The sequence below is a fragment of the Pyrus communis genome, chromosome 10 (assembly GCF_041283825.1).
Source record: "Pyrus communis isolate YQ-2024b chromosome 10, ASM4128382v1, whole genome shotgun sequence".
NCBI classification, from domain to species: domain Eukaryota; kingdom Viridiplantae; phylum Streptophyta; class Magnoliopsida; order Rosales; family Rosaceae; genus Pyrus; species Pyrus communis.
Genome location: NC_142574.1, coordinates 28,689,144 through 28,713,438, shown reverse-complemented (window position 1 = coordinate 28,713,438; position 24,295 = coordinate 28,689,144). Strand labels below are relative to the sequence as shown.

The following is a 24,295-nucleotide window of genomic DNA, read 5'->3' as shown; positions in this document are numbered from 1 at the left end:
AGAGGTGTTAGGATCACTATTGGGCAAGGTTTTAAAAAATGTTAGGTGCTAGTCGGACGGCGGACTAGCGCCTAGCACCTAAACGGATTTAGATAAATTTCTTGTGTATCTTGTAAATAAGTGCATATTGACACTTACAAAATATTATACTTGTATGAAATTCATGAATAAGATAATAAAAGAATGATAAAATACAAAAAGAGTATCCAACAAGTCCAAAATTTAAAAACACATTAAGCATATATGCCATATAACCATAGTGAGAAGTATTGTAGAATGACACATGTACAATAAGTTCACAATTTAAAACCAAATAAAATGCAAAATAATAGGAAAATAAGGAAATATAGTAATGTAGATAGGAATTTTTTTATTTTTTATTTTAAAAAAAAGCCGATTTTTCCAACCAATTTGCAAAAAAAACCTCAGGGTCACCAAGGCCTAGGCGCCATCTAGGCATTTTTTTAGAACACTGCTATTGGGTGAGGCTTTAAAAGAAAGGGTAAATTTTAGTTTGCGTAAATTTACTCTACTGTTCATGATTTTGTTTTGTGGTAGAATACAAAATTGTCTTTTTACCTTATTTTGGTTGACAATGAGAGTTCTATTAATATAGTTTAGAGATTTTATTAATGGAACAATACTTGGCTACTCAAAGATGAGTAGGAATTTCTACTCAAAACTCTTAGTGTTTTAATCACATAGCTTTGTGCTTATGATCAGAACCTTTCATACTATGAATCACACTGTAAAGATAATCTGTACAAAAAATAAATTAAAACTAAGGTCATTTAGTTAATCTATTTTAGCAAATACATAGATGGTTTGTAATGCTTTTACCAATACCGTTCATTTGTTTTTAAACAGTTTGATGACTAAACGACCTTAGTTTTAATTGATTTCTTGCAGACACGATCTTTATAGGGTGATTTATAATATGAACGGTTCTTATTATAAACACGAAATTCTATAAATAGACAACGAACAATTTTGATAAATTTTGAGTAGGAGTTCCTACTCATCTTTTGTAAGATCTTCATCGCCCAGGGTTATGGATTTTGTAAGCCTTATATGTATATTCATATCTTTACCTAGCACGAGGCCTTTTCGGAGCTCATAGGCTTCAGGTTTCGTACGAACTCCGAAGTTAAGCAAGTTCGCGCGAGAGCATTCACAAGATAGGTGACCCACTAGGAAGTTCTCGTGTGAGTTCCCAGAAACAAAACCGTGAGGGTGTGGTCGGGGCCCAAAGCGGACAATATCGTGCTATGGTGGAGATAAGCCCGGGATGTGGTGGAGACCAGGGTCGGGATGTGACAATTTGGTATCAGAGCCAATCCATGACCGAAAGTGTGCCAATGAGGACGTTGGACCCCTGAGGGGGGGTGGATTGTAAGATCCTGCATTGCCTAGGGGTGTGAATCCATGGTCGGGGTCCAAAGAGGACAATATCGTGCTACGGTGGAGTCGAGTCCGGGATGTGGTTGGGGTTAGGGCCAAGATGTGACAATTTGGTATCAGAGCCAATCCTTGGACGAAAGTGTGCCGGCAAGGACGTCGGGCCCCTAAGGGGGGGTGATTGTAAGATCCCACATCGCCCAGGAGTGTGGATCATGTAAGCCTTATATGTATATTTCTGTCTCTACTTAACACGAGGCCTTTTAGGAGCTCATTGGCTTTGGATTCCATCGGAACTCTGAAGTTAAGCCAGTTTGGGCTAGAGCAATCCTAGGATGGGTGACCCCCTAAGAAGTTGCTCGTGAGTTCCCAGAAACAAAACCGTGAAGGCGTGGTCGGGGCCCAAAGCGAACAATATCGTGCTACGGCGGAGTCGAGCCCGGGATATGGTCGGACCCGGGCTGGGATGTGACAATTTGGTATCAGATCCACTCTACTGTTTGGTACGAATGTGCCGGCGAGGATGTCGGGTTCCCCTTAAGTGGGGTGGATTGTGACATCCCACATCGACCAACGGAGAGGGGGTGATGTGTCTTATATGTACATTCCCACCTTCATATAGCACGATGCCTTTTGGGAACTTACTGGCTTCGGATTCCATCGGAACTCCGAAGTTAAGCGAGTTTGGGCTAGAGCAATCATAGAATGGGTGACCCACTGGAAAGTTGTTCGTGAGTTCCCAGAAACAAAACTGTGAGGGAATGAGAAGCTCAAAGCAGACAATATCGTGCTACGATGGAACCGATCTGAGATGTGACATCTTTAAGTAGCCAAATATTATTCTTAATGTAGTTTAGATAACCATTTTAGATTAAAAGCCCACTTAATGCAATTTTAAACTTTTTATAATACAAATTGCTCAAATTGAAACCTCACCTAATTCAAAAACCACTCACAAATTTTAGGGTAAAATATTGCAATAACTTCCATCTCTTTCAATTCAAAATTCGCATTTAATTCCATTTTGCATGACTAATACGAAACTAGACAATACAAAGTGGGATTTTTTAAAACTTGTTACGCATCATCATGTGTTTCAATTTATCTAAATGCATCACATCATTGATTTAAAACAATAATTGAGTCTCACTTTGTTCTTTATGAACTACAAAAAGTATCGCTTCAGCCTATAATTTGTTTAAGAGCATATTCCAAAAGGAAAAAGAAAAAAAATTAGAATCCTATGATGTGGATAATGCTAGGCAAACCAAAATTTTAAATTAAATTTGCAAATCATACAAATAGAAAATAAATACGTTAATCAATAATTAATAATCTAATTATTAACAATCACGTCATATATTTACAAATTTGGTCTAAATAGTGGCATTACCTCATGAATTTTGTGTTAGTGTGACAAGAATTTTAGGAACAAAATGGTTGAAGTTCTACGTTTCGTTTTTGACTAGCTAATCACGCCACCTCCTACGTTGCTGCTGTTGCTGAACCACCAACACACTAGATTTGCAGCGAAATTCCGCCGAGGAAAGCATGTCGCCGATAACCCCAAGCTCCGGGAACTCACTCCAGTCCTCAAGACCCAACGTCTGAGGGCTTTTCACCTTATATCTTCTCCCGACGATGAACAGGTCGTATTCATTGTCGTCCATCAACGACCGTATTTTCCTTGTCGTTCGAGTCCCATCCCGTACATTCTCTTCCACGTAACTCACATACCCTATACTCTTCTGCTTTACTTCCTTCAACATCTCATTGTCCTGCACCCACTCCCATTTGTTGTGACTCTCTTCGTGGTCTGATGCGTCCACCAGATGAATCACCGTCAGGCTGATGCACGCGTCCTTCACCATCCGTTTCGCGAAAGTAAGCGCCTCCCTATCGTCCTTCCCTCCGAAAAAAACCACCGCAACTCTATACCCTTCAGCTGAGGAGTTGGTGCATCTTATGTGACCACGGTTCACAAGTATGGCAACCGAACATGGCGCTGTTTTAAGTACCCTACGATTGAGATCCCTTACGTTTTGGTTTTCCGACTCAATAGACCCGTCAGAGGTCGACCACTTTCGATGAAACGGAAGGATTATGAGCGACGTGTCCTTGTCGAGCGCGAGGGTGCATATGTCGTCGTACATGTATTGGGGAGGAGAGACCGCTGTAAATACATTAACGGAGACAGCTCCATCGTTGTCTCTCATAAACTGAGTAAACGAACGGATGACATTATCGGAGTACGAGTAGTTGGAGAGGTCCCACTTGTGTATATCATGGGCGATGAAGACGGGCATGCTTCGGGCAACTAGCTCGATGAGGTGAAGGACGTAGAGGGTGATGGAGCTTTCTCGAGTAGGGCATGCGGCGTCGAGAAGGTTGATGATGGCGGGGGTGTTATCGGCTCTGTTGATGCACGCAAGGATTCGTAGGTCGGAATTGGGTTTGTCATTCATAAGGTTTCTTTGTTGGTAGCCGGCGTATTTTATCTTAGGATCGTACAAGAGCTTCACAAGAGGTGGCACAACAATTGCACTAAATACGACCGTGAACATCATATAATTAAACACCCCATGAACAATAATCTGCGCATAAGGAAAAACATGGGAACTAGTATTAATATCAGTGAGGCTGCCTATTAGTAATTATAAAGATTAACGTGCAAATACGTGAACGTGTGACAATAATAATGCGCGGTTTGTTACGAATTCAATTAAATTAAAATAAGTATTTGCATGTTATAATTAAATTGATTAGATTGGTAATGTCATATCGACATGTATGTATTATTAATTTATATTAACTTAAACTTACGTACCCAAGTGTCTCTAGCAATGGTGTATCCGGCTATCTCGACAACGCCTTTGCTGGTCATTACGAGTGCTAGTGTCACAGCATGCTTGAGAGGCATCTTGCAACACAAAGGAGTCACCAAAGAGGCCGCAAATTTGCTCAAGAAGATCACAAGAGTGATGATTGCTGTGGCACGAACTGCCGTTTGGTCACCATCAGGCACCTCCTGTTGTACAACCACCCTCATCATGGACGTCGTCACAAAAACGGGCATGAAAACCCTATTGACCATAAAGTCAAGCTTTCTGACCAGTGTAGCTCCCAGTGGGGGCCCATCTGGCACAGCCAATCCCAAGATTAAAGGGCCCACTACAATGGACAGACGAGCTGCATGGGAAATCAATCCAGATCCAAAAACAGCCAGCAGGATTATTAATATGTACGAGTCCTTAACGGATTTGCCCTCCGGTGTCTTTCTTACCATCCACAACATAACTGGACGACAAACGTAGTGTACAAACAAAGTGAAGACTATCATCACCGTCAAGTCGATTAGGGGCTTATCCGGATCTCGCTGCATGACTGTCATTAAGGTTGAAACACCGGTGAGTAAAATGCTGGAGAGGTCACTGACAAGTGCCGATGATAATGCGAGCCGGCCGAGCTCAGAGTTTAAGATTCTGAGCTCGGTGAGGAGGCAATGGATGACGGGGGACGGAGACAGAGAGTGCATTGATGTTATGAAAAGAAGCTGAACTATTTCATCGGCTTGTAAGGACCACTGGAAGGTGAGGATGAGAAGGGTTGCAGTGGCGGCAATTAGAGGCACTATCAAGGTTAAAGCACCGGTGTAGATGGCCTTTCTTCCGGTTTTATATACTAATCCGACGTCCATTTTTACTCCAAACAAGAAGGTGAAGAGTGTGTAGCCAGACAGTGATATTATGTTGAGTACTTCTTGATTAGCAAAAGGAAATATGGGATTCAAACTGAAGCCACGACTAGAATGTCGGACCACTCTGTCAAGTCCTAAATCACCAAGGAGTAATCCAGCCTGGAGGGTTCAGCCAAAATAATCTTAATGTCACTAGTAATTACTTAATGCACTCATAACATTGATAAGACAAATTTTTGTTTTATCATCTATCGCTCCAAGAAACTACAAGAGCGGAGTCCATTTTGTAGTGATAGATGCCTATAATTATACCACAAAATGAGATTCCGCTCCTTGTAGTGATCAACCTCACAAATTCCGCTCCTCAAGCCCACATGGTTAGTCACTAATATTTCTTTCTAAAGACAACCACGGTGATGGTGAGAAATATTTAGACAATTAGAACATGTCTATGAATGATTGTCAACCATTAATGTAATGTATTATGTGAAATGTACTATAAGACTCATATGCATCCACGACTTTTATCCTATACATGGTACGTACCAGAAGTTGTGCGGCAAACACCGGGAGGCCAAACAACTTGAGAAACAAATGGGTGAGTTGGGTTACAACATAGATGAGAGTAATTTCAAATTCCAGAATTGGGAGGGTGTAGTTCTGCAGTCGAAAGGTGAAATGCACAATCCCAAGCGGGTCTTTAACATGCACCGGCCAAGAATCCGATTTGTTCCACAAGCCAAGCGAATTAATGCGAGGCGGAAACACCGTGCATATGGTCACCGGATCGGTCATCCTCTTCTGCATTCCTGTTTGATCCGGTTTCACCGCACTAAAGATCCAGAAGGCAGTCACTACAAAAATAAGTAAAGGCGATGACATTCTGGCTCAATCAAAACTGAGAATATCCGTAAGTATCACCAGATCAAGAGCTTGTCGCAGAGAGAAAAATTGTATTTGGTTAATTCATGATTGCTCAGAGAAACACGAAAGAGGAGGACAATCCAAAATAATTATTTTTATATATCGTAATTATAGACGCAACATTAGTAATTAAGCAGCTGGTTTTAAACGAGTGGTTGTGTTAGCTTCAGCATTTATGAAGAAAACTGCCTTTAAACAAGATTTCAACAGAGTAACGTTCACAACCAGTTACTTTTGACCGTCTGCATGCAATTTATTTTCTGGAAGTGGTTAAGTGGTTGTTTTCATTATTCCCTCATTTAGTTTACAAACTTCTTGGTCAATTTCCATATCATTTAGTAATTAATTATAAAGGAGCGGATCCGTAACATCAATTTTTTTTATACAATATTTTGTGGGATGCATTCCTATGTGTGTTTAGGTCTGAACTATCAATATTTTAGAAGATCATTTATAGATCATTACTACAAAAAATTAGACAAGTCAAAACCTTTAAGACATTCACTTGGAGTGAAGAAAATGAACTAATACAGTTTTGGTAGACAAATTTTTTGAGAAAATATCTAAAAGATAGACAATTCGGATATTTGAAATACATTTACGAAATAGACCTCGTAAAAACTTGTGTAAAAAATATGGTATCACGAATTGGCTCCCATTATAAACTATATCTTAATCTAATAAATGAAAAACTTAAATAATTACAAGCGAATCCATGTTGCCAGACGTGGACAAAATTACCCTTAATTTAATCTTAGGTCATCTCCAACTGAGGGCTGGTCAGATGGTTCGTTTTAGTCCTCTGATCCTCCAAGAAATTAATATTTTAACGAACAGTACATGGCCATATTTACCTCCGTCTCCAACCGAGGGCCATAGGACTCGTTTTAGCCCTGTCACAAAGAAAAGGGTCTCCAACCGAGAGCAAAAGGGTAATAGGACCAAACATAATTTATTATTTAAAAACTACAACTTAAATTCAAATCCAACGGTTAAGTGACGCCAGCTAGCCGTTGGATTTGAAATTTTCTTTTGCTATAAATAGGGTGGATATTGGGTTATAATTCACACAACTTTGAATTCAATCTATTTCAATTCAAGTTTGCAATGAATTCCAACTTTGGATCCTCTTCAGATTCCAACTAGGGGTCCTCATCCAATTCCAAATTGGAAGCAAACTGGGCGCAAATGAGACGAGAAGATGAGGAGTCTGAAATAAAATGAAACAAATTTTGTGAAATAGAAGTTATAGGAAAAAAAAATAGAATTTAAAATAAAATGAAACAAATTTTGTGAAATAGAAGTTATAGGAAAAAAAAATAGAATTTAAAATAAAATGAAACAAATTTTGTGAAATAGAAGTTATAGGAAAAATTTTGTAAATAAAAAATAATAATAAAACTATTAAAAAAAAAATCAATGCAACGGCTAGCTGACGTCAGCTAGCTGTTGCATTTGAATTTTAGCTTAAGAATTCCTATCGGTTATAACCGACAGGAATAATGATTTTTTTGGCTAGTCCCGAGCTGCAACCAGCCCTCCAACCCTTTCAAATTCCTTAGGGCCCTCTCAGATTCCACGAGCCCTTTGGTCTAGCCCTCAATTGGAGACGATTTTCGGCCCTCTGGATCCTTCAGCTGGAGATGGCCACAACAAAGTATTTGCAATGGTATTTTTTAAGTGCTGGATAAAAAATGTCTCAAAGAGGCTAACAGACAGTTGATTGAATTTCCCCATCCCACAAAGAAAAGTCTAACAAAAAACTGAAGTTCCGGCCTCTAATTAACTAAAATATTAAATTTAAATATTTCAAAATAAGTGAACAAAAAAGAAAAAATATATTCTTAAAAATCTAATGTGTTATAACACATAACATTATGTTTGGACAGAAAAATTTAAGATTATAAAAGAATTTTAAAATGATGAAAATTGAAATGACGTAATTTTATTTTCTAGAATTTGTTGATTTTCTTATTTAGTTAACCTAAAATAACAATGAAATTGGATATGAATTTTGTTATTTTTAAACTACTAATCATAAAAATTGTGAAATGACACATATTTACATGTAATTTAAACTTGAGAATTAAGGGTCCCAAATTCTATATTTTTTTTCATCCGAAAATTCTAAATTTCTATATTTATAAATTCAAGCAATGAAATTATTACATGTTAATTTATAAATTTTAATTTTTATTCAAATTTTAAATTTATTTGTCGCATTCAAACATAATGTAAAAATGAATGTCATATCCAGCTCAGCTGAGCTGAACCACCGCAAGAAATCCCAATGATGTGACCTCGAATCGCAAACCCCGCACGTGGACGGTGGTCATGGATCCAAATTATTTGCCGCGAAATAGTGAACTACACTCTCGCGTTCCTCTCACTGTGCCCTCGAAGCCATAAAAGCAGAAAGCAGAAAGCAGAAAGCAGAAAAAAGCACAAAGCTGAAATTACAAAAATGGCGACTCTCTCACTCTCCTCCACGTTACAAGGGAATTTCTCTCTCTACGGCATCAGCAGCAGCAGCACTACCACATCCAAATTCTCCGCCTTTCAACCGAGGCCGGCCAAGCTCTCTTGTCTTCTTCTGAGATCACTCCACCGCAACCCTCTCAGGTAATTTTGTAATTTCACTCCCAAAGCTTCAGATATCAATCGAGCTCTGCATGCAACGCCGTCGTTTCTGGTTTTTGGGCAGAGTTTCGATTGGCGGAAAGAAGGAATTCATGGCGATGAAGGGTAAGAGGAGGGGATCGGGTGCGATGTGTTACGCTGCACCTCTTTCTGTCAACAGCCTCCAGTGGATCTCCACCATTTCTTCTGCGTAATTCTCTTTCTCTCTCGCTTTCAGTTTTTTACATATGAGCCCTCGAGAGCATTGAACTTTAGTAAAAACACTTCAAGCTCAATACTTTGGAGAAAAAAATCCAGCTGACTTTGTAATGGGGGAAGGGTGCCAAAGCAATTTCAAAACGAAGAATCAATTAGGGCATGACAATTGATAAAGGATAGGGTTTTTTTGTAATTTTTTTTATCCAATTGAGCTCTTGAAGTGTTTTGTATAAGAATAATAGTTGTGGGGTGTTTTTCTAATTTATCTTTGGAGGTTCCACGAAAGTTTTCTACCTTCGGTATTGAGATGTTGGGCGAGATGGATTAATGCTTTAATGGGTGTTCAAATTTCTCACATTTCCAGGGTTCTGTTGCTTGTAAAAGGGACTGCTGTTCAGAAATCATTTCTTGTTCCCTTATTTCTCCTACAAGCGCCAGCTACCGTCGTCTCATGGATTAAGTAAGCATTTCAAGAAATTGGGTTATTGTCTTCGTTCTTTTTGTTGTGTTTTATTGCTAGAAAGTTTTTTTCTTGGTATGCTGTGGAGAACGTTTGCGGTCTGAGGTTAAATGTATAAGTTGGCTGACATTCATGAGTTTGGTTTGCAGGGGTGAATATGGTATCTGGGCTGCCTTCCTAGCCCTTCTTGTTCGTCTCTTCTTCTTTATTCCTGGTAGGTTCTCTTCTAAACTCTGATTCCTTGGTTTGAGTGTAGGCTTGACAATGCTAAACGGGGAGTGTTATCTGGTTTTCTCACTCAGAGCTAACTTGGCAGAGTTATCTGGGTTTCTCAAATAATAGTTTCTAATGTCGGCATGGTTAGTTAACTATATTGGTTTTATTCCATTAGGGGGAACAAACCATTTATTGTAATATACCCGTCTTTGCTTGCTATTATAGTATTTGAAGATGCCCTTATTTTCAGTATACTGACTTTTTAAGTTTTTGAACCATGTCCGGATCGTAGGTATAAAAGAAAATGTGAAATTAAATGTGTTGATTTGCTACTTTGCTCTTCTCTAAGTCTTGGTTCTGTTTTCTACTAATTTGAAATTGAGGTGTGTTAATATAGTGGTGTGGTTGCCATTTCAATTATCCTCTGTCAATTAATATTATACATGGTCTTATTTTGTTCTTTCTTAGCGGAACTTGAGTTGCCATTGACAGCATTCCTCCTGGTGATTGTGGCTCCTTACCAAGTTCTGAAACTAAGGTGCGTAAATGCATTGTTTAAGACCAACTTTGCCCAGTTATCTGTGATTTTCTCGGTTCTAATGTTTCAATTTGTTCCGTTGGCAGGGGAAGACAAGAAGGTGCTATTATTTCACTGGTCATTGCAGCATATTTGGCTTTCCAGCACTTTTCACGAATAGGAAGCTTGGAGAGATCATTTGACCGAGGTTCAATTATTGCTACCTTAGCCATCATTTCTATCACTGCTTTCTCATGCTTGTTCCTGTTCTGAGTTTATTGTAAATAAGGAGTAAGTCTGATAACAGTTATTAGTTACCTTTCATTTCCCTGTTATATTGTGTAATATGTCATCTGATTTTGTACTCTTGAATAATTCGTATTTACAGTAATAAAAGAGATTATCAGCTCAGAGGCAGGTTGTTGCCCTTCATTTTCAATCATAATTTTATGATGCCAAGACACATCAAATGGTTTACTTTAGACCATTGAGATACATTAACATGAATCAATCTTTGTGCATTGTGCATTCTGTTTTGTGTTTGATAAGTTAGGAATCAAGTTGATCTTCCCATGCGCACGAGGATTGTCCTCTTTACTTGTTCTCATATTTTTCTTTTGGAGTGTCTTAACCCCTCGTTGCTGGAGATGGTTTTTGGAAAGCTTTACTTTTAAGTAAAGTGATGCCATTTTTGGGATGCGGAGATTATACTATTGGCATGGTGCAGAACTGGGTCGGTTACCTAGCCATTTGAATGCACGAAATTCTGTTAATTGTTTTGATGATTATATTGGAATCTATAATGAAAGTAAATAATATGAATTAAGGAAAATTTTATTGTTGAAATAACTTGTATCAACATTTTATAAGTAGCAAATTAAGAAGAGCTTAGGTATCTGCTGTCTTCATCTTCCAAGAGAGTAGGGTACAAGTTAGGTAAATTTCATATGTGTTTGTTGATAAGAGGAAATATACTGTATATTTGAATACATCGAGTCTTCTGTAGTATCTAATGTGGTATGCCAGATAAGACATAGGTCATTCCATTGGTTACATCCATTCTTTCTAGTTAGGTCATTAATTTTCATTACCAGACCTTTTACTGTCATATGTCTATGTATGTGTTACTCATTGGTATCGTAGATATAATGCACTAGCTAATATCATGTTGGTTTATAAATAAAAGAAGTGCTGAAGCCTGGTGACCTTAACTAATAATTTATTGTACTAAAACTGCAGATAAAGGACCTATATGTCTACACGTAAAAGAACCTAAAAAATATCTATGCTTTTTCTGTCCTTAGGCTTAATAGTCTACTATTGGGTGTACATAGATGAAGTATGGCAGTAATTTAAATGGTGAGGAACAAGGCCTAGCGATAACATAGTAGCTCATTTTGATCTCAGGGCCTCGTTGAACTTTATGTAGGATGCTGGCAAATGAATGGTTTGCCATCTAACTGCAGATAGAATAGCTGAAACTTAGTTTCCCTTTAGACATAATTTTCTGCGAGAAATGACCCCAAGATCCCAGTCATGATGAATAGCGGTAGCATGCAAGATGAGATAGAGGTTGCTGAGTTTGGGGACTCTGTTGGCGAGTCACCATAAATTGTTGATCCTCCACCTGGTGTAGCGATGCTTGGGGTGTATGGGGATGTTGTTGTTGGTGGTGTTGTTGACATCGTTGGCTTTGGTGGTGCCATTGTTGTTGGTGGTGAGTTCATGCTGAATTTGCAAAGTAGAATTAGATTTATGTTTTACTTCATGTATTTATAAATGAAGTTGGAGGTAGGGCTATGAAAGGTTACCTGGTTGATGATGAGGAAGATGCAAAGCGACAGCTACCAGTACCTGCAATTTGGCAGAGCAAGGAGTTCAGTATTTATTCAAGCGTACATATAACAAGAACAGCAAGGTCAGGAATTGAATTTGTTAAGTGGCGGATCTGAAACTTTTGGAAAAACAGCTAGGGAGCTATAGATATAAGTTATATCGAGTTATACGTTCAGAAAGCTATTTGCAATTGAAATAAATGGAGAGTTCGTTCAGTGTTTCTTTCTTTGATAAGTGAAGTTTTTAGGACAAGTGATAAGCTTGATAAAAACCAACTTCTAGAAATGTCTTACTTGGGTCAGTGTTGGTGAGTTGAGCTGTTCCACCGAAATTGCAGCTGGTAGGAGATGGGTTCTTCTGATAGTAGTCGTTGAAGGCGTAGGAAGCATGATCGTGAAGAGTGTTTGGGTTATAACAGCTTCCACCTTGATTAATTGCTGAACAGTCTGCACCTCCATAGCCACAAGCATAATCAAGAGCTACCTGCAAGGCGTTTTGTGAAGCAGATTGGCTTGCAATACACCAAGTACCACCTGATGATGGAGTTGTGGTGGGAGTTGTTGGGGATGATGGAGTTGTGGTGGGAGTTGTCGGGCTCAGGGGCGGGGTTGGGGGTATTGTGGTTGGAGTTGTGGTTGGTGATGGTGGGGATATTGTCGGGTTTGCAAATGGTGTGGGAATTGTTGGGCTCAAGGGCGGGGTTGGTGGTATTGTGGTTGGAGTTGTGGTTGGTGATGGTGGGGATATTGTCGGGTTCGCAAATGGTGTGGGAGTTGTTGTTGTTGGACTTGGATTGACAACGGGAATATCATCGAGCTGGGTAGTATACACCGAAGATGAGGAAACTATATGTTTTTCTTGATTCACTTGCGTTTTGCTTTGGTGGGTTGCTTCCAAAGGAGGATTCTTTGGAACACTTGAACCTGAAGATATGAAAAGCATGGTAAGTTATTATTCTTTCATTGAAATAAATGGAAAATTTGAGTTTAATGGATAAATTTGAAAGAGTTATCAGATTGAGTTAAAAGAGCATGCTAAATGCTTCTTGTGCTTGCATATAATCTTGTTTCCTATGCTTGGATCATATGCAAAGGAGGTGGAACTTCATGTAGTTTTGACTCGAAATTGTCGCAAGGCGTAGAGGTTTGCTTGATGATCACATACTTTCGAAATAAGAAGAGACTGGTTTCCGAATCCAGGGCTCGTTAGAAATAGTAATCTTAATCTCTTCATAAATCCATAGACATGAAGGAAACTTGATGATCATATCAGGAAATGAGCAAAGCCGGGTTGGTGGTCAGAAGGCTCGTGTTGAAACACACGGAAGAGAAACAGAACCAGTCAGAGATGGTGACTAACGAAATTCAAAATTACCTGAACTAAAGAAAAGAAACAAGAAAAACAACGCAGAATGCCGAAGCGAGCCAACTCCCATCGCTCCTAGCTACTTCTCTTCTTCTACACTTCTGTGTTTGCAGGTTATTGTGATTGCAGGTAATCTCCCGGGCTCGAAACAATGATGCAGAAGCCAAGATATACTACACAAGAGGAACAGCAATGGTGGAGGTGTTGCGAAAAAGAAGAGTTTACGTCCTTTCTCGGCATATATATTTTATATATATGTGGAGGAAGAATCATGGCTTTCTTGGATCGAAGAGAGACGAAAAGAGAGAAGGGAGGGAGAATATAGAAAACTTGAGAGGGGAGGAATTGGGTAAGTTGGATATTGCAAGCAAGAGATGGTTGCCAAAAAAAGGAAAGTGGGATGAAATTGGGAAAGGCAAAAAAGAATGATCTCCTGGGATTTAAATCTCATGTTTTGGTTTCTAAATAAATCGGGAATCTATGCTGCAGAATCTTGTTTTTTTACCTTTTTGTTTTGGAACACAGATCCTCTCCAGATCTGTGCAATCGGAGCTCGGGGATCAATGGATCCAGGTCATTGAAATTTGATTCAACGGCTATAAGTATTATAAGTTTTAGACGGGTTTCCTGTTTGTAGCCGTTGGATCAAATTTTAATGGCCTGGATCCATTAATCCCCGGGCTCTAGTTGCACAGATCCGGAGAGGATCTGTGTTCTTTGGTTTGTGCTCTTCTTTCTACTGTTTTTGGGGGTACTTTTGTTTGGTTTAGTTTAGGTTGTGTTTTTTATTTTCATGGCACTGAATCAAAAAGTTAAAGTTGTCGAGGGAGGAGTTTATGAGTGGCATATGGTGGTCTGTAATCGAGAATATTGTCTCCTCCTGGTCGATTTTCTTACTTCATTTAAAATTTGATAATCCTTTGCTTTCTCAAAGAACAAGTTGCCCTTGTTTGTTCTTAGCAAAAGGAGAAACTTGGCCTTAATATCCGCCCTTGTGAACTCAATGAACGATATTTTACTTCTCGAGTGCGTAGGAGGAGCACATATGCTCTAGTCAGCGTACCTACTGGCTACGCTTATGTATTTAATGAGCACGGTTAATCATGCTTGTTCTTTATTAGGCACGTACAATCCTTTTAGACATCCCATCATGCCCATTGATGTGTCTTTTTCTTGTTGTGTATCAGACTCTCGAACCTACGAAGGGACATATTTCGGTTTCTTACTCTTTCTTTTGAGGGTAGTGTGGAGTTTCGGGACAATTAAGGTTCATCTCCTTAAAACTCCAACTAAAAAGTAATGCAAACCCTCCATATTTGGAATCGGACTTACTTTGAATTCCTTGAAATAGCAATGATAAAAGCTAAGCAATGGCTTGGTCACAAATTACAGCAAAATTTGGGTATGGAATTAAAAAAGCACAAAAATATATACAAACCCACATTGCAAGGGAAAGCGATGTTATATCCTAACCTAAACTACGAGAAGAGGAATTTGAACTTGGGGTAACCTAAACTACGAGAAGAGGAATTTGAACTTGGGGTGATGAGGGAGGAGCGTAATGCTCTAGTCAAATTGACTATTAACAATTAATGCAGGAATTGATCATAACAAGAGTCATATTTTGGCCTTTTGATTAATTGCGGCGCTTCAATAATTTGCAAAGAAGGGCAGCAGTCATTACACCACCCGCAGACATCATGAGCACGGAAGGCCAACGCATCCTTGAACGCTGCGATAGCATTGGGTTTGAGGGTTCTACTGGCTCATCCGCTTCCTCAAATGGCATTGAGTTTGAGGGCTGTGATGGCTGGCTCGCTTCCACAATCAGTGCCCGGTCTGAGGATTCTGGTGACTCCCTCACTTCTCGAATTAGGCTTGGGTGTGACAGTTCAGATGGCTCGCCAGTTTCCACGGTTGGCATTGGGAAACGGCAAATGGGACACAAGTGACTGATCCCTAGCCATCGTACAATGCAATCATGATGATAAAGGTGTAAGCAGGGCAGGCGAGTAAGTACCTTCACAAGAGTACTAGTTGAAGCAGCTTCATCATGGTCAAAACCCAAAAAACCCTTCATGCAGATAACACACGACGACGCTGTATGATCTTTATCTTCCAAACAAAGATCAAGTGGTTTTAGTTTCTCCAAACCCTCAATGGCTGATTTAGTAGCAGGAGTAAACTTGAGCCTATGTAATTCCAGACTCGCCTCCGTTATCATGACCACGTGACGAATAGGCCGCGAGGAGACGGCGAATCCAACCTGCAGAGAAATCTTCTTAATGTATTCTGGCTGCAGCCTTTCCGGGACACCCAATATTTCCCCCAGACATCCAGCCAGTTGTTGTTTTACATACACACTCTTTTCTTCATCAGATAACAGCTTGAAACGAGAAAGAGAAACCCTAATTGGTTTTTCACCTACGAAGTATTCTTCTCCAAAAGTAACGTCTCTTGGAAAAGAAGCAATTGCATCTTCTGAATCAACCAAACCAATCACCTTGAAGAACTGCAATTTGATACGGACCGCTTCGTTATTGTCATTGCTTTCCAGTACCTCCGCTAGGGATTCGCTTGTACTCTCCGGTTCCCGTGACCGGACTTGTATGTAGCGCCTAGATATCTGAGACATAGTATTATAGGCACCAACTATTAAATTAACATAGAGAATTTAACAAAGATATATAGTATGGAATTATGGATTGGTAATGCTAGGGAGACTCAATTTAGAGGAATTTAATATAATTTCTCAAACCTAACTTGATTTACAAGAAAAAAGGAATTTATTTATTATTTTTGAGAAAAGTATGGCAGAAGAATTGGATTACACGATAAGAACTTGCACTTCTCTCCCAAATCGATCTAGAAATTAGTTTAGTGTCAATAAGAACTTGTATTTCTTTCCAAGGCAGTCATGCAGTTTTTGTCTTCAATCTTTACCTTGTTTTGCACGAAAAAGTAACCCTAGCTAAGACTGTTGACCTAAAAAAAAAACCTAATGTTATTTTTCTTGTATACGATTCATCACATGCAGCTAAATGTTATCCTTCATATCTATTTGATTCATGCTGTCCTATTACGTTGCTGTCATTCAAATAAAATCCTAAGGATTTATGATGCAGAAGCAATCTCTTGTTAATTCTGCAGCAGATAATATGCAGAAGAAATCTCACTCTGCAAGTTCGTAAGGGAGGAATTAATAACGACTCAAACACGATAGAAATTAATTTTGGCTATATACATGAATAAATTTCCGATCATGACAATATATAACTTAAGGTTGATTCGTAGGTTCGAAATCTTGGAGTAAAATAAAACAGCCAAATACATGGCCAATACAATACAAGACATGCTTTAGCTAGTGATGTTCATATTTTGCATCCCTTAACTTTGCTGCAACTGCCTCTAACTTTACTTTTTCAATAATCTGCAGAGAATCACAGAAGTTAATAATATACCACCTGCAGACATCATGAACAGCTTATGCAAATTCATCTCTGAGGGTTCTGGCGGTTTAGCCGCTTCCCCAATTGGCATCGGAATGGGGATACCGGCACAGTGGGCACCACAATTGCTTGATACGCAGCCACCCTGCAATGCAATTTATATGATAAAGGTGCAGGCATGGCAACCGAGTAATTATCCTTTTCTTGGACGCAGAAAAAGTCCTCCATACAAATAGCACACGACGATCTCACTGCCTCCGGACGGACCTTGCATGCAGAATTTAACTCCAGAAAAAAAGCTTTGCCGAGCCTTTTTCCATGGATTCCATCATAACCCTTTCCATGATATTCTACTTATGCACACTTGTGTACCTGCCATTTTTCAGAGAATGAGCTCAAGCGACCGGTGTTGATAAAGCTGTCATTCACGATTTTCCCAAGCCTCCTCCACAATCCCCTCTTTGGTCACCGCCGCCGCCGCTTCGGGCACCAAAAACGCCGCCGCTTCACCTCCTTCTTCCTCGCGACAATACTCCGGCGACGGCGAAGGAAAACCGAGCGACAGGGCCCCACCCAGGGCTCCAATTAGGGCTTTGCCCAACCGATCGCAATAAAAGTTTCCCGGCCCAACAAAAATAGAGGCTTCTTTATCTTTTAAATACGCGGCGTCTTGAGTCTTGACCGTGGTGACAGTAGGACACGTGTGAAGGGGGCTGTTTGGGTGCACAGGTTTTGGATCCGATTTTCTTCCGATGTTTAATCCAGTCCGGGGTAGGACATAGGCCGGTGGGCCAGGGCCAGCTGTAGAGGTGGTGTCCCGGTGTCCAATCCATCATGTGCCTAGTGTTGGATTGTCAAACATGGCTTGGACTGAACTCGTTTGAGAAGATACTAGATTTTCTTTTCTTTCATTAGTTTGGACGGAAGGGATTGAGATTGAGATAGATTAGTTTGGTGCGTGCGTATGAAAGCTTTGGGATAAGCACCAATCACTCCTTACACTCGCTTTAAAGGCGCGTCCATCCCTCTCATAGGATTTGAATAATGTATGAGTCATTTGATTTGTATAATGCACATACTATACATCAGTCTTGTTTAATTTATGATGGATTATTATTATTATTATTATTTTAAATACTAATTAGGATTCGTACGAGGAAATTACGATTTCTTCGAACAATCAAGGAAAAAAAGTAGACATCATGTCACGTGACTTGTGAAAGATGTAAATTTGTGATAGGAGAAATCTTAAAAATCTACTCAATCGCCAGTTGTATAATCATAAATTTTTTTTTTTATTATGTAATTAATCATCTCATTTCAAAATTAATTATGTCATGAGATATGAATTGGTTGAATTGAGAGCTAATTTGAGGTTGCTGTGTTTGTTTGCTTTTTTGTTTTTTATTTTTGTAATTTTAATTTTTTTTAACTGTTTTTGCAATATAAATTTGGTTGAAGAAAATATATTTCAAATCGAGTTGCAAAAAATTATGTTGTTGATAAAAACACCTTGTTACGGATTACACACATTTTTACCAAGATTCTAAAAAACGCTAGGCGCTAGTCGGGCGGCGAGTAAGGGCCTAGCGCCTAGGCAAATTTAGATAAATATATTATATATATTCTAAATAAGTGCTTATTTACACTAAAAAAAAAAATACTTGCATGGATAATAAAAGAATGATAAAATACAAAACTAATACACAAAGTACATCCATCTAATAAGTTCAATATTTAAAAAATGGTAAGCATATAATCATAATGAGGAGTATTCTTGGATGATAGACTAAATTATTCTTGTTTATGATCCTTGCAATAGATTGGGTATAGACTAAATAACTCATATGGCATTTAGATAAAACATTAATATATATATATATATATATATATATATATATATTAAAATCCATTGAACGTGCACTCCACCTCTCACATTACCTAAGGTGAACCTGCACTCCACCTCTCACATTACCCGAGCCCCAAGCCCCAATAAAGTAAAACACCTTCCCAATTTCCCATTAAAACAGTTCGATTCTTCATCTTCTCTTCCTTATCTATTTCAGAAGAATTAGAACCACAAAGTGAAACAGAAACTACAGCTTGCATGGTCGCACCGCCATAACTGAAATGTCAAATACCCTCTCTTTCTCTGGGCGTACTCTCTCTTCCTTCATCTGCTCATAGATGGCAAAGCTACAGAGATTGGAAGTTGCAAATTCAGAGTTGTTGCGCGTTTGGGATTTGCAACCGCCTAGAGTGGCACCTAGCGCCGCCTAAACCGCCTAGACTAAATCCTCTCCGCCTTAAGTAAACGATTTGGTAGAAAACAGATTAAAGCTCTGTTATCTAGCGCATAGGCCAATTTAAAAAACACTGATTTTTACTAACATTGCCATTAGGGTTTTTATCATAAATAGTCTCTGAAATTGACTCTCACCATCAAGTTGATCAATGTAGTTCCTGAAAATAGGTGTCGCAAATCAATATGGTCATTCCGTCACAATTCTGTTAGGTGCTCATGTGACACATAAATTGACTCCACAAGATTTATGGTTTTTTTTTTATTTTTTATTTATCACGTATGGTCCTTGAAATTGATCCACACCATCAATATGGTCAATGAAATTGAAAATCAATCAATATAGTCCTTAAAAATAGGTGTTGCAAATCAATATGATCATTTCGCCACAATTCTGTTAAAAAAATTGTTATGTGCTGATGTGGGTTTAATAATTAATTAAAAAAGTTGTCTAAATACTTTTTTGCACAATGAATTTTTTTTCTTCTTATAATAGGGCATACTCCGAAGAGAGATCTCTTCCATAAATTCAAAGGCACAAAGCTTAACCAAGGTCTAAGAGGGGGTGTGGAAATTGTTTTCAACCAACAATGGATGCATCTCAGTTATAACCTCATTATCTCAAAGCAGACCTCATCGTTCTTTGCACCACCAGACCACCAGGGAAGCGTCGAACAAGCTTTCCAAAATTAATGTTGTGAGGATGTTGATTGCCTAAATGTTAACAGTGATGTCCCAGTAGTCGTTGCCAATGGGCCAAGCCATCATCAAAGGTGATTTTGATCCAGGTTCAATTCGGTGAAAGGTGTCGAAGTGTGTAAAGATAGGTGTATTAATATTTTTTTTTTAAGAGAATAAAGAGTGAATGAGGTAGATAAATATGGACTGGGATCGAAGGTGATTGCAAGATTGAGTTTTTGGGTTGACAATTTTTTTTATTAACTATTAAATTATTAAGCATATTTGTATTTTTTTAATTCAATTAGACTTCTGTAACCAATTTATGTGTCATATCAACATATAACAGAATTTTCGATAGATATGTGACAGAGTGACTACGTTGATTTGAGACACTTACTTGATGAACTACATTGATCAATTTTCAATTTCAGGGACCATTTTGATGTCATGGGTCAATTTTAAGGATCATTTGTGAGAAAAAAGGACTTATGGGGCCCATTTATGTGCCACATCAGCACTTAACATAATTTGTAACATAATTGTGACAGAAAGACCACATTGATTTGCAACACCTATTTTCAAAAACTACATTGATTGATTTTCAATTTCAGGGACCATCTTGACAGTAAATGTCAATTTCAAAGATCATTTGTGATAAAAACCCTTACCACTATTCAATACACGTAACTTGTGTGTGAACCATTTAATAGTTTCAAAACCAAAAAAAAAAGAACCATCTAATAATTTTTAGAATCATATTATTTTGTAAGATAATTTGACATTATAGTAATAAATTATTATATGAGACAAAAATATGTTGATGCCAATTAACAAAAAGTCAGATTATTTATATCAAAAATATATTTATAATCTATAAAAAATACAAATAAAAGATTTTTATAATTTGAAATTTGTTTTAGTAGTGGGGTTTATAAAAGAAAACATTATTTTTTAAAATTAAAACTCAATCGCAGTGGCTCAGTGGGTTTTGAAGGGAAAACAATTTCAATTAAGAGCTTAAATGATTTTAAAAGAGCATAAACTATTACGTGTTCAATCAATATTTTAAATAAGTTCATGGAAATCTATGACTTTTCAATTTTAAAAAAGTTTATAAAACTCCATAGAACTTGAGTGTATTGATTTTGAATTCTAAAGTAGTTTACAAGATTCTCTATGTATTCAATTAGAATTTAATTTTAAAGTGTCTTAAAATGTGAAGGATTTTAATGAATTTGGATGGATTTAATAGCATTTTTGACACACCCCGACCGAGATCAGGGCGTGCTGGCCGTCACACGAAGGTGACGTAGCCATGTGCGCATGCGGAAGCGATTAAGATAGTAATATAAAAGTACGAATAATTAAAACCTCTAGCATACAAAGTACTAGTGTATGTGAGACACAAATTCAGAGCAAGTCTATAGCAGTCAAAAAGGAAAATGCGACATATAAACACCCGAAGGTGACCCTACAATGGTGAATGTCTGTCAGAAATGCCGGGACGCCCTCTAGGATAAACCACCGAACTTGCTAGACCACTAGAACCTGGAGGGGCGCAAAAACAAAAGCGTGAGTGGGCAAAAACAAAGTTCTTTGAAAACTCTTTAGCAAAATACATTCTAACCCCTCGCCGTAAAACCTGTATACTTCCCAGAAAATGAACATATATACGTATGTATAGATATGTCAATCATGCTCCATGATATGCCATTCATGCTCGAGAATATGCCACAACGGAAACTCATAATCACATGTAAATGCTCAAGCGTAAATCACATCAATAACATATAATCTGGCAGCCGGGAGTCACCTAACGTGACCTGTACGGTTGCATATAGAGCTCCAATCTCAACTCAATAACTGAATCTGCACACGAGTCGGAACCACCTAACGTGGTCTGTACGACAGGTTGGGTGTAATATATATATATATGTATGCTCTAGTGCTACGATTACGTGAAGCTGGGCGATAAATCGCGGGTCACCTACAAGTCGGAACCACCTAATGTGGTCTGTACGACAGGCTTGCACCTAACTTGGATCCAAGGCGAGCATGCGGTGCTGGTGAACATACACGTGAAGGCTGTGCCCTGGCCTCGGGCGGGAGCACTAACACCGGGGGTGCAGATTATGAGCTCTCTAAACATCTCAAACTACTATTGCATAACAACATGAATACCGCTTACCTGGCACTTACCTGTGCGTCCCCATCACCAAATACACATATATATATATATATGTATGCCACTACTAATACATGCGATGATGCGTAAACAACATTTATATGATGCATGGCATAAAACAAATAACCTTTTCTATTTAATTTCTGGGAATTAATATGTATATAGGTATATACGGAAAACAAAAGCCCACTCACTGATAATTAGAAGGGTCGTAGCCCCCCTGCCTCGAGTGTGTACGCTCGTCCTCGGAATACGAATCACCTATACGCGAAAAAGCTACGAAAACATTAATTTAAAAGCACATAACCAACTTCTCGTAATAACTTCTCATACATTGCTCAAATTGGACAATTGAATATACCAACGTGCTCTACACAACCTCAGGATCACACCCATATTTTTAAAATAATTTTTGGACCACGCACGCGCCCCCACGCGCCTGAATAGGCACGGACCTACGCGCCCCCACGCGCGGCCACGTGCCATGCACACTGACGGCGTCAACTGCCGTTAGGAATATTCCGTTAAACTTAACGGAATATTCCCCTTTCTTCTCCGGCGAGCCTCCGGCGCCGGCGACGGCGCCGGAAACTGGGAAATTTTCCAACCGTGTTTTCTCCTTCGTTTTTCAACCCTTTTTTACGATCTTTATACCAAAATGAAGCTTAGGACTAGTAGAACAACGTTAGACCACTTTTACAAGCTAAAACTCACTAGATCATACCTGCAACAACGATCAAAGTTCGGCCAACTTTACATCCAACGATCGTGACGTCCAAATTCACCCAACGAACCACTCCGAGGCTCCTTGGGACCTCACAAACACATCTACAAGCTTAGAAATTCCAAAAACACACTAGTTTAGGTTTGCATGAACAGTGTTCAAATCGGCCATGGTGATATCGACGTGAAAACATCAAAGTTCTTACCTGGAAATGGCACCACTAGACTCCTCTCAGCCTCACGAGCACAAGGGTGGTCTTGGTTTCTCGATTGGTGAAGATTTGAGTATGTTTGTGTGTATGTCCGTATGTAGAAGAAGAAGAAGAGAGGAACTCGGGGAGAGAGAGAGAGAGAGAGAGAGAGAGACAGAGTGACAGAAAGTGAGGGAAAGAGGAAGGGAATCCCAGGAGAAAAAGAAAGGGTATGAGTGTGTGTGGTCCTACAACACCACACCACACAACACTAATGTGTAAACGAACAAATTAGGGGTAAAATCGTAATTTCCCATGTACGTTTTAATAATCCCGGGACGGGATGTTACAATTTTTATGTTTTAAAAAATTACACATTTTCTTTAAGGAGGGTGTATTCAATTAAAATTTTGAAAGATTTTAGTTCTTTTTACAAATTCAAGAGTATTTAATCAAGATTTGAAATGATTCTCTACAACTTTAGTCGTGCTCAATTAGAAATTATAGTTTGAAGAATTTTAAAAAGTTGGGGATTCTAAGGGATTTCGTAGTTTATTTTAAGCATTATCAAATTATAGTTCTCCATAAATATTTGAGTCATACAAAATTTTACGTAAAATTTCTAGAAATCATTAAACTTTATCAAAATTAATATCTTGCAAATCAACAAAAATCCTTCAAAATTTCAATCCAATACGATTTCAAATAATTTCACTCAAAATTTATGGGGGTGTATTCAATTGAGAATTTGAGAGACTTTAATGAATTTATAAATCCATGGATTTTTATGGAGTTTAATTGATTTGTAGATGTTCTATATAAAATTTTGATTCAGTTCCCTCGAAATCTAATGGAAAGAGGTGAGATTTGTGGATGCTTAAAATACAGTACGAAATCTGTCCAATTCCCTATAATTCCTCAACTTAGGGGTAGGCACGGGCCGGGCCGGGACAGATCTTACTATTTTTCAAACTAAGAACCGGACCTAACTCGGCCCGTATAAAACGGGCCAGTTCCTACGGGTCCAACGGGTACCTTTTTTTTTTTTTTTTTTTTTTTCTTCTTCTAATTTTTAGTATCTTCTCCAACTTCTCTTGCTCGATTTTCTGCAAAATAACAAACAAACAATAACTGTGAGAAGATGTATCACAATAACATTGCAAATATGATAAATAAACAGACAAAATCAAAGCAATCATTCACGCATCATATAGCATATCAACATATTTATGAGTATCTATACACAACAGCGATAAGATCCTACAAATCTAAATATCTGAAACAATAAAAATGCATGGGTCATATTGTAATCCACTACAGAAACCAGGTGTTCTATAGAAACCCCATATGAGCGTCTGGCAACAAAAGAAAAATGGAGAAAACGCCGCCGGAGCTGCACAGATCCAACTTCCTCGCGGGAAAGAGAAAGCTTGAGTTGACCATGTTGTGCGCCTTCTCAGTTCTCTCCACCACTCCCCACTACAGCTGGGCGACTCAAACGGGAAGATTCGGT

General features: G+C 38.6%; 3 protein-coding genes and 1 pseudogene across 3 annotated transcripts; 1 reads left to right on the top strand and 3 right to left on the bottom strand.

Moving 5' to 3' along the window:
• Positions 1–2,867: 2,867 nt before the first annotated feature.
• On the bottom strand, positions 2,868–5,977 carry LOC137728514 (cation/H(+) antiporter 4 pseudogene; annotated as a pseudogene).
• Positions 5,978–8,417: 2,440 nt separating this feature from the next.
• Positions 8,418–10,489, top strand: LOC137728944 (cold-regulated 413 inner membrane protein 1, chloroplastic). The gene is made up of 6 exons (XM_068467756.2): positions 8,418–8,641; positions 8,724–8,849; positions 9,222–9,317; positions 9,467–9,531; positions 10,002–10,071; positions 10,158–10,489. The coding sequence occupies exons 1-6, from the start codon at positions 8,484–8,486 to the stop codon at positions 10,321–10,323; spliced, it is 681 nt and encodes a 226-aa protein (XP_068323857.2). The 5' UTR covers positions 8,418–8,483; the 3' UTR covers positions 10,324–10,489.
• Positions 10,490–11,252: 763 nt separating this feature from the next.
• LOC137730329 (uncharacterized) lies at positions 11,253–13,454 on the bottom strand. Its single transcript, XM_068469396.2, has 4 exons — positions 13,261–13,454; positions 12,180–12,809; positions 11,862–11,904; positions 11,253–11,778 (listed from the first exon to the last, which is right to left on the bottom strand). The coding sequence occupies exons 1-4, from the start codon at positions 13,319–13,321 to the stop codon at positions 11,544–11,546; spliced, it is 969 nt and encodes a 322-aa protein (XP_068325497.2). The 5' UTR covers positions 13,322–13,454; the 3' UTR covers positions 11,253–11,543.
• Positions 13,455–14,875: 1,421 nt separating this feature from the next.
• Positions 14,876–15,922, bottom strand: LOC148693842 (uncharacterized). The gene has a single exon (XM_088678680.1). It carries the CDS (start codon positions 15,884–15,886, stop codon positions 14,888–14,890), a length of 999 nt encoding a protein of 332 aa, XP_088534806.1. The 5' UTR covers positions 15,887–15,922; the 3' UTR covers positions 14,876–14,887.
• Positions 15,923–24,295: the final 8,373 nt, after the last annotated feature.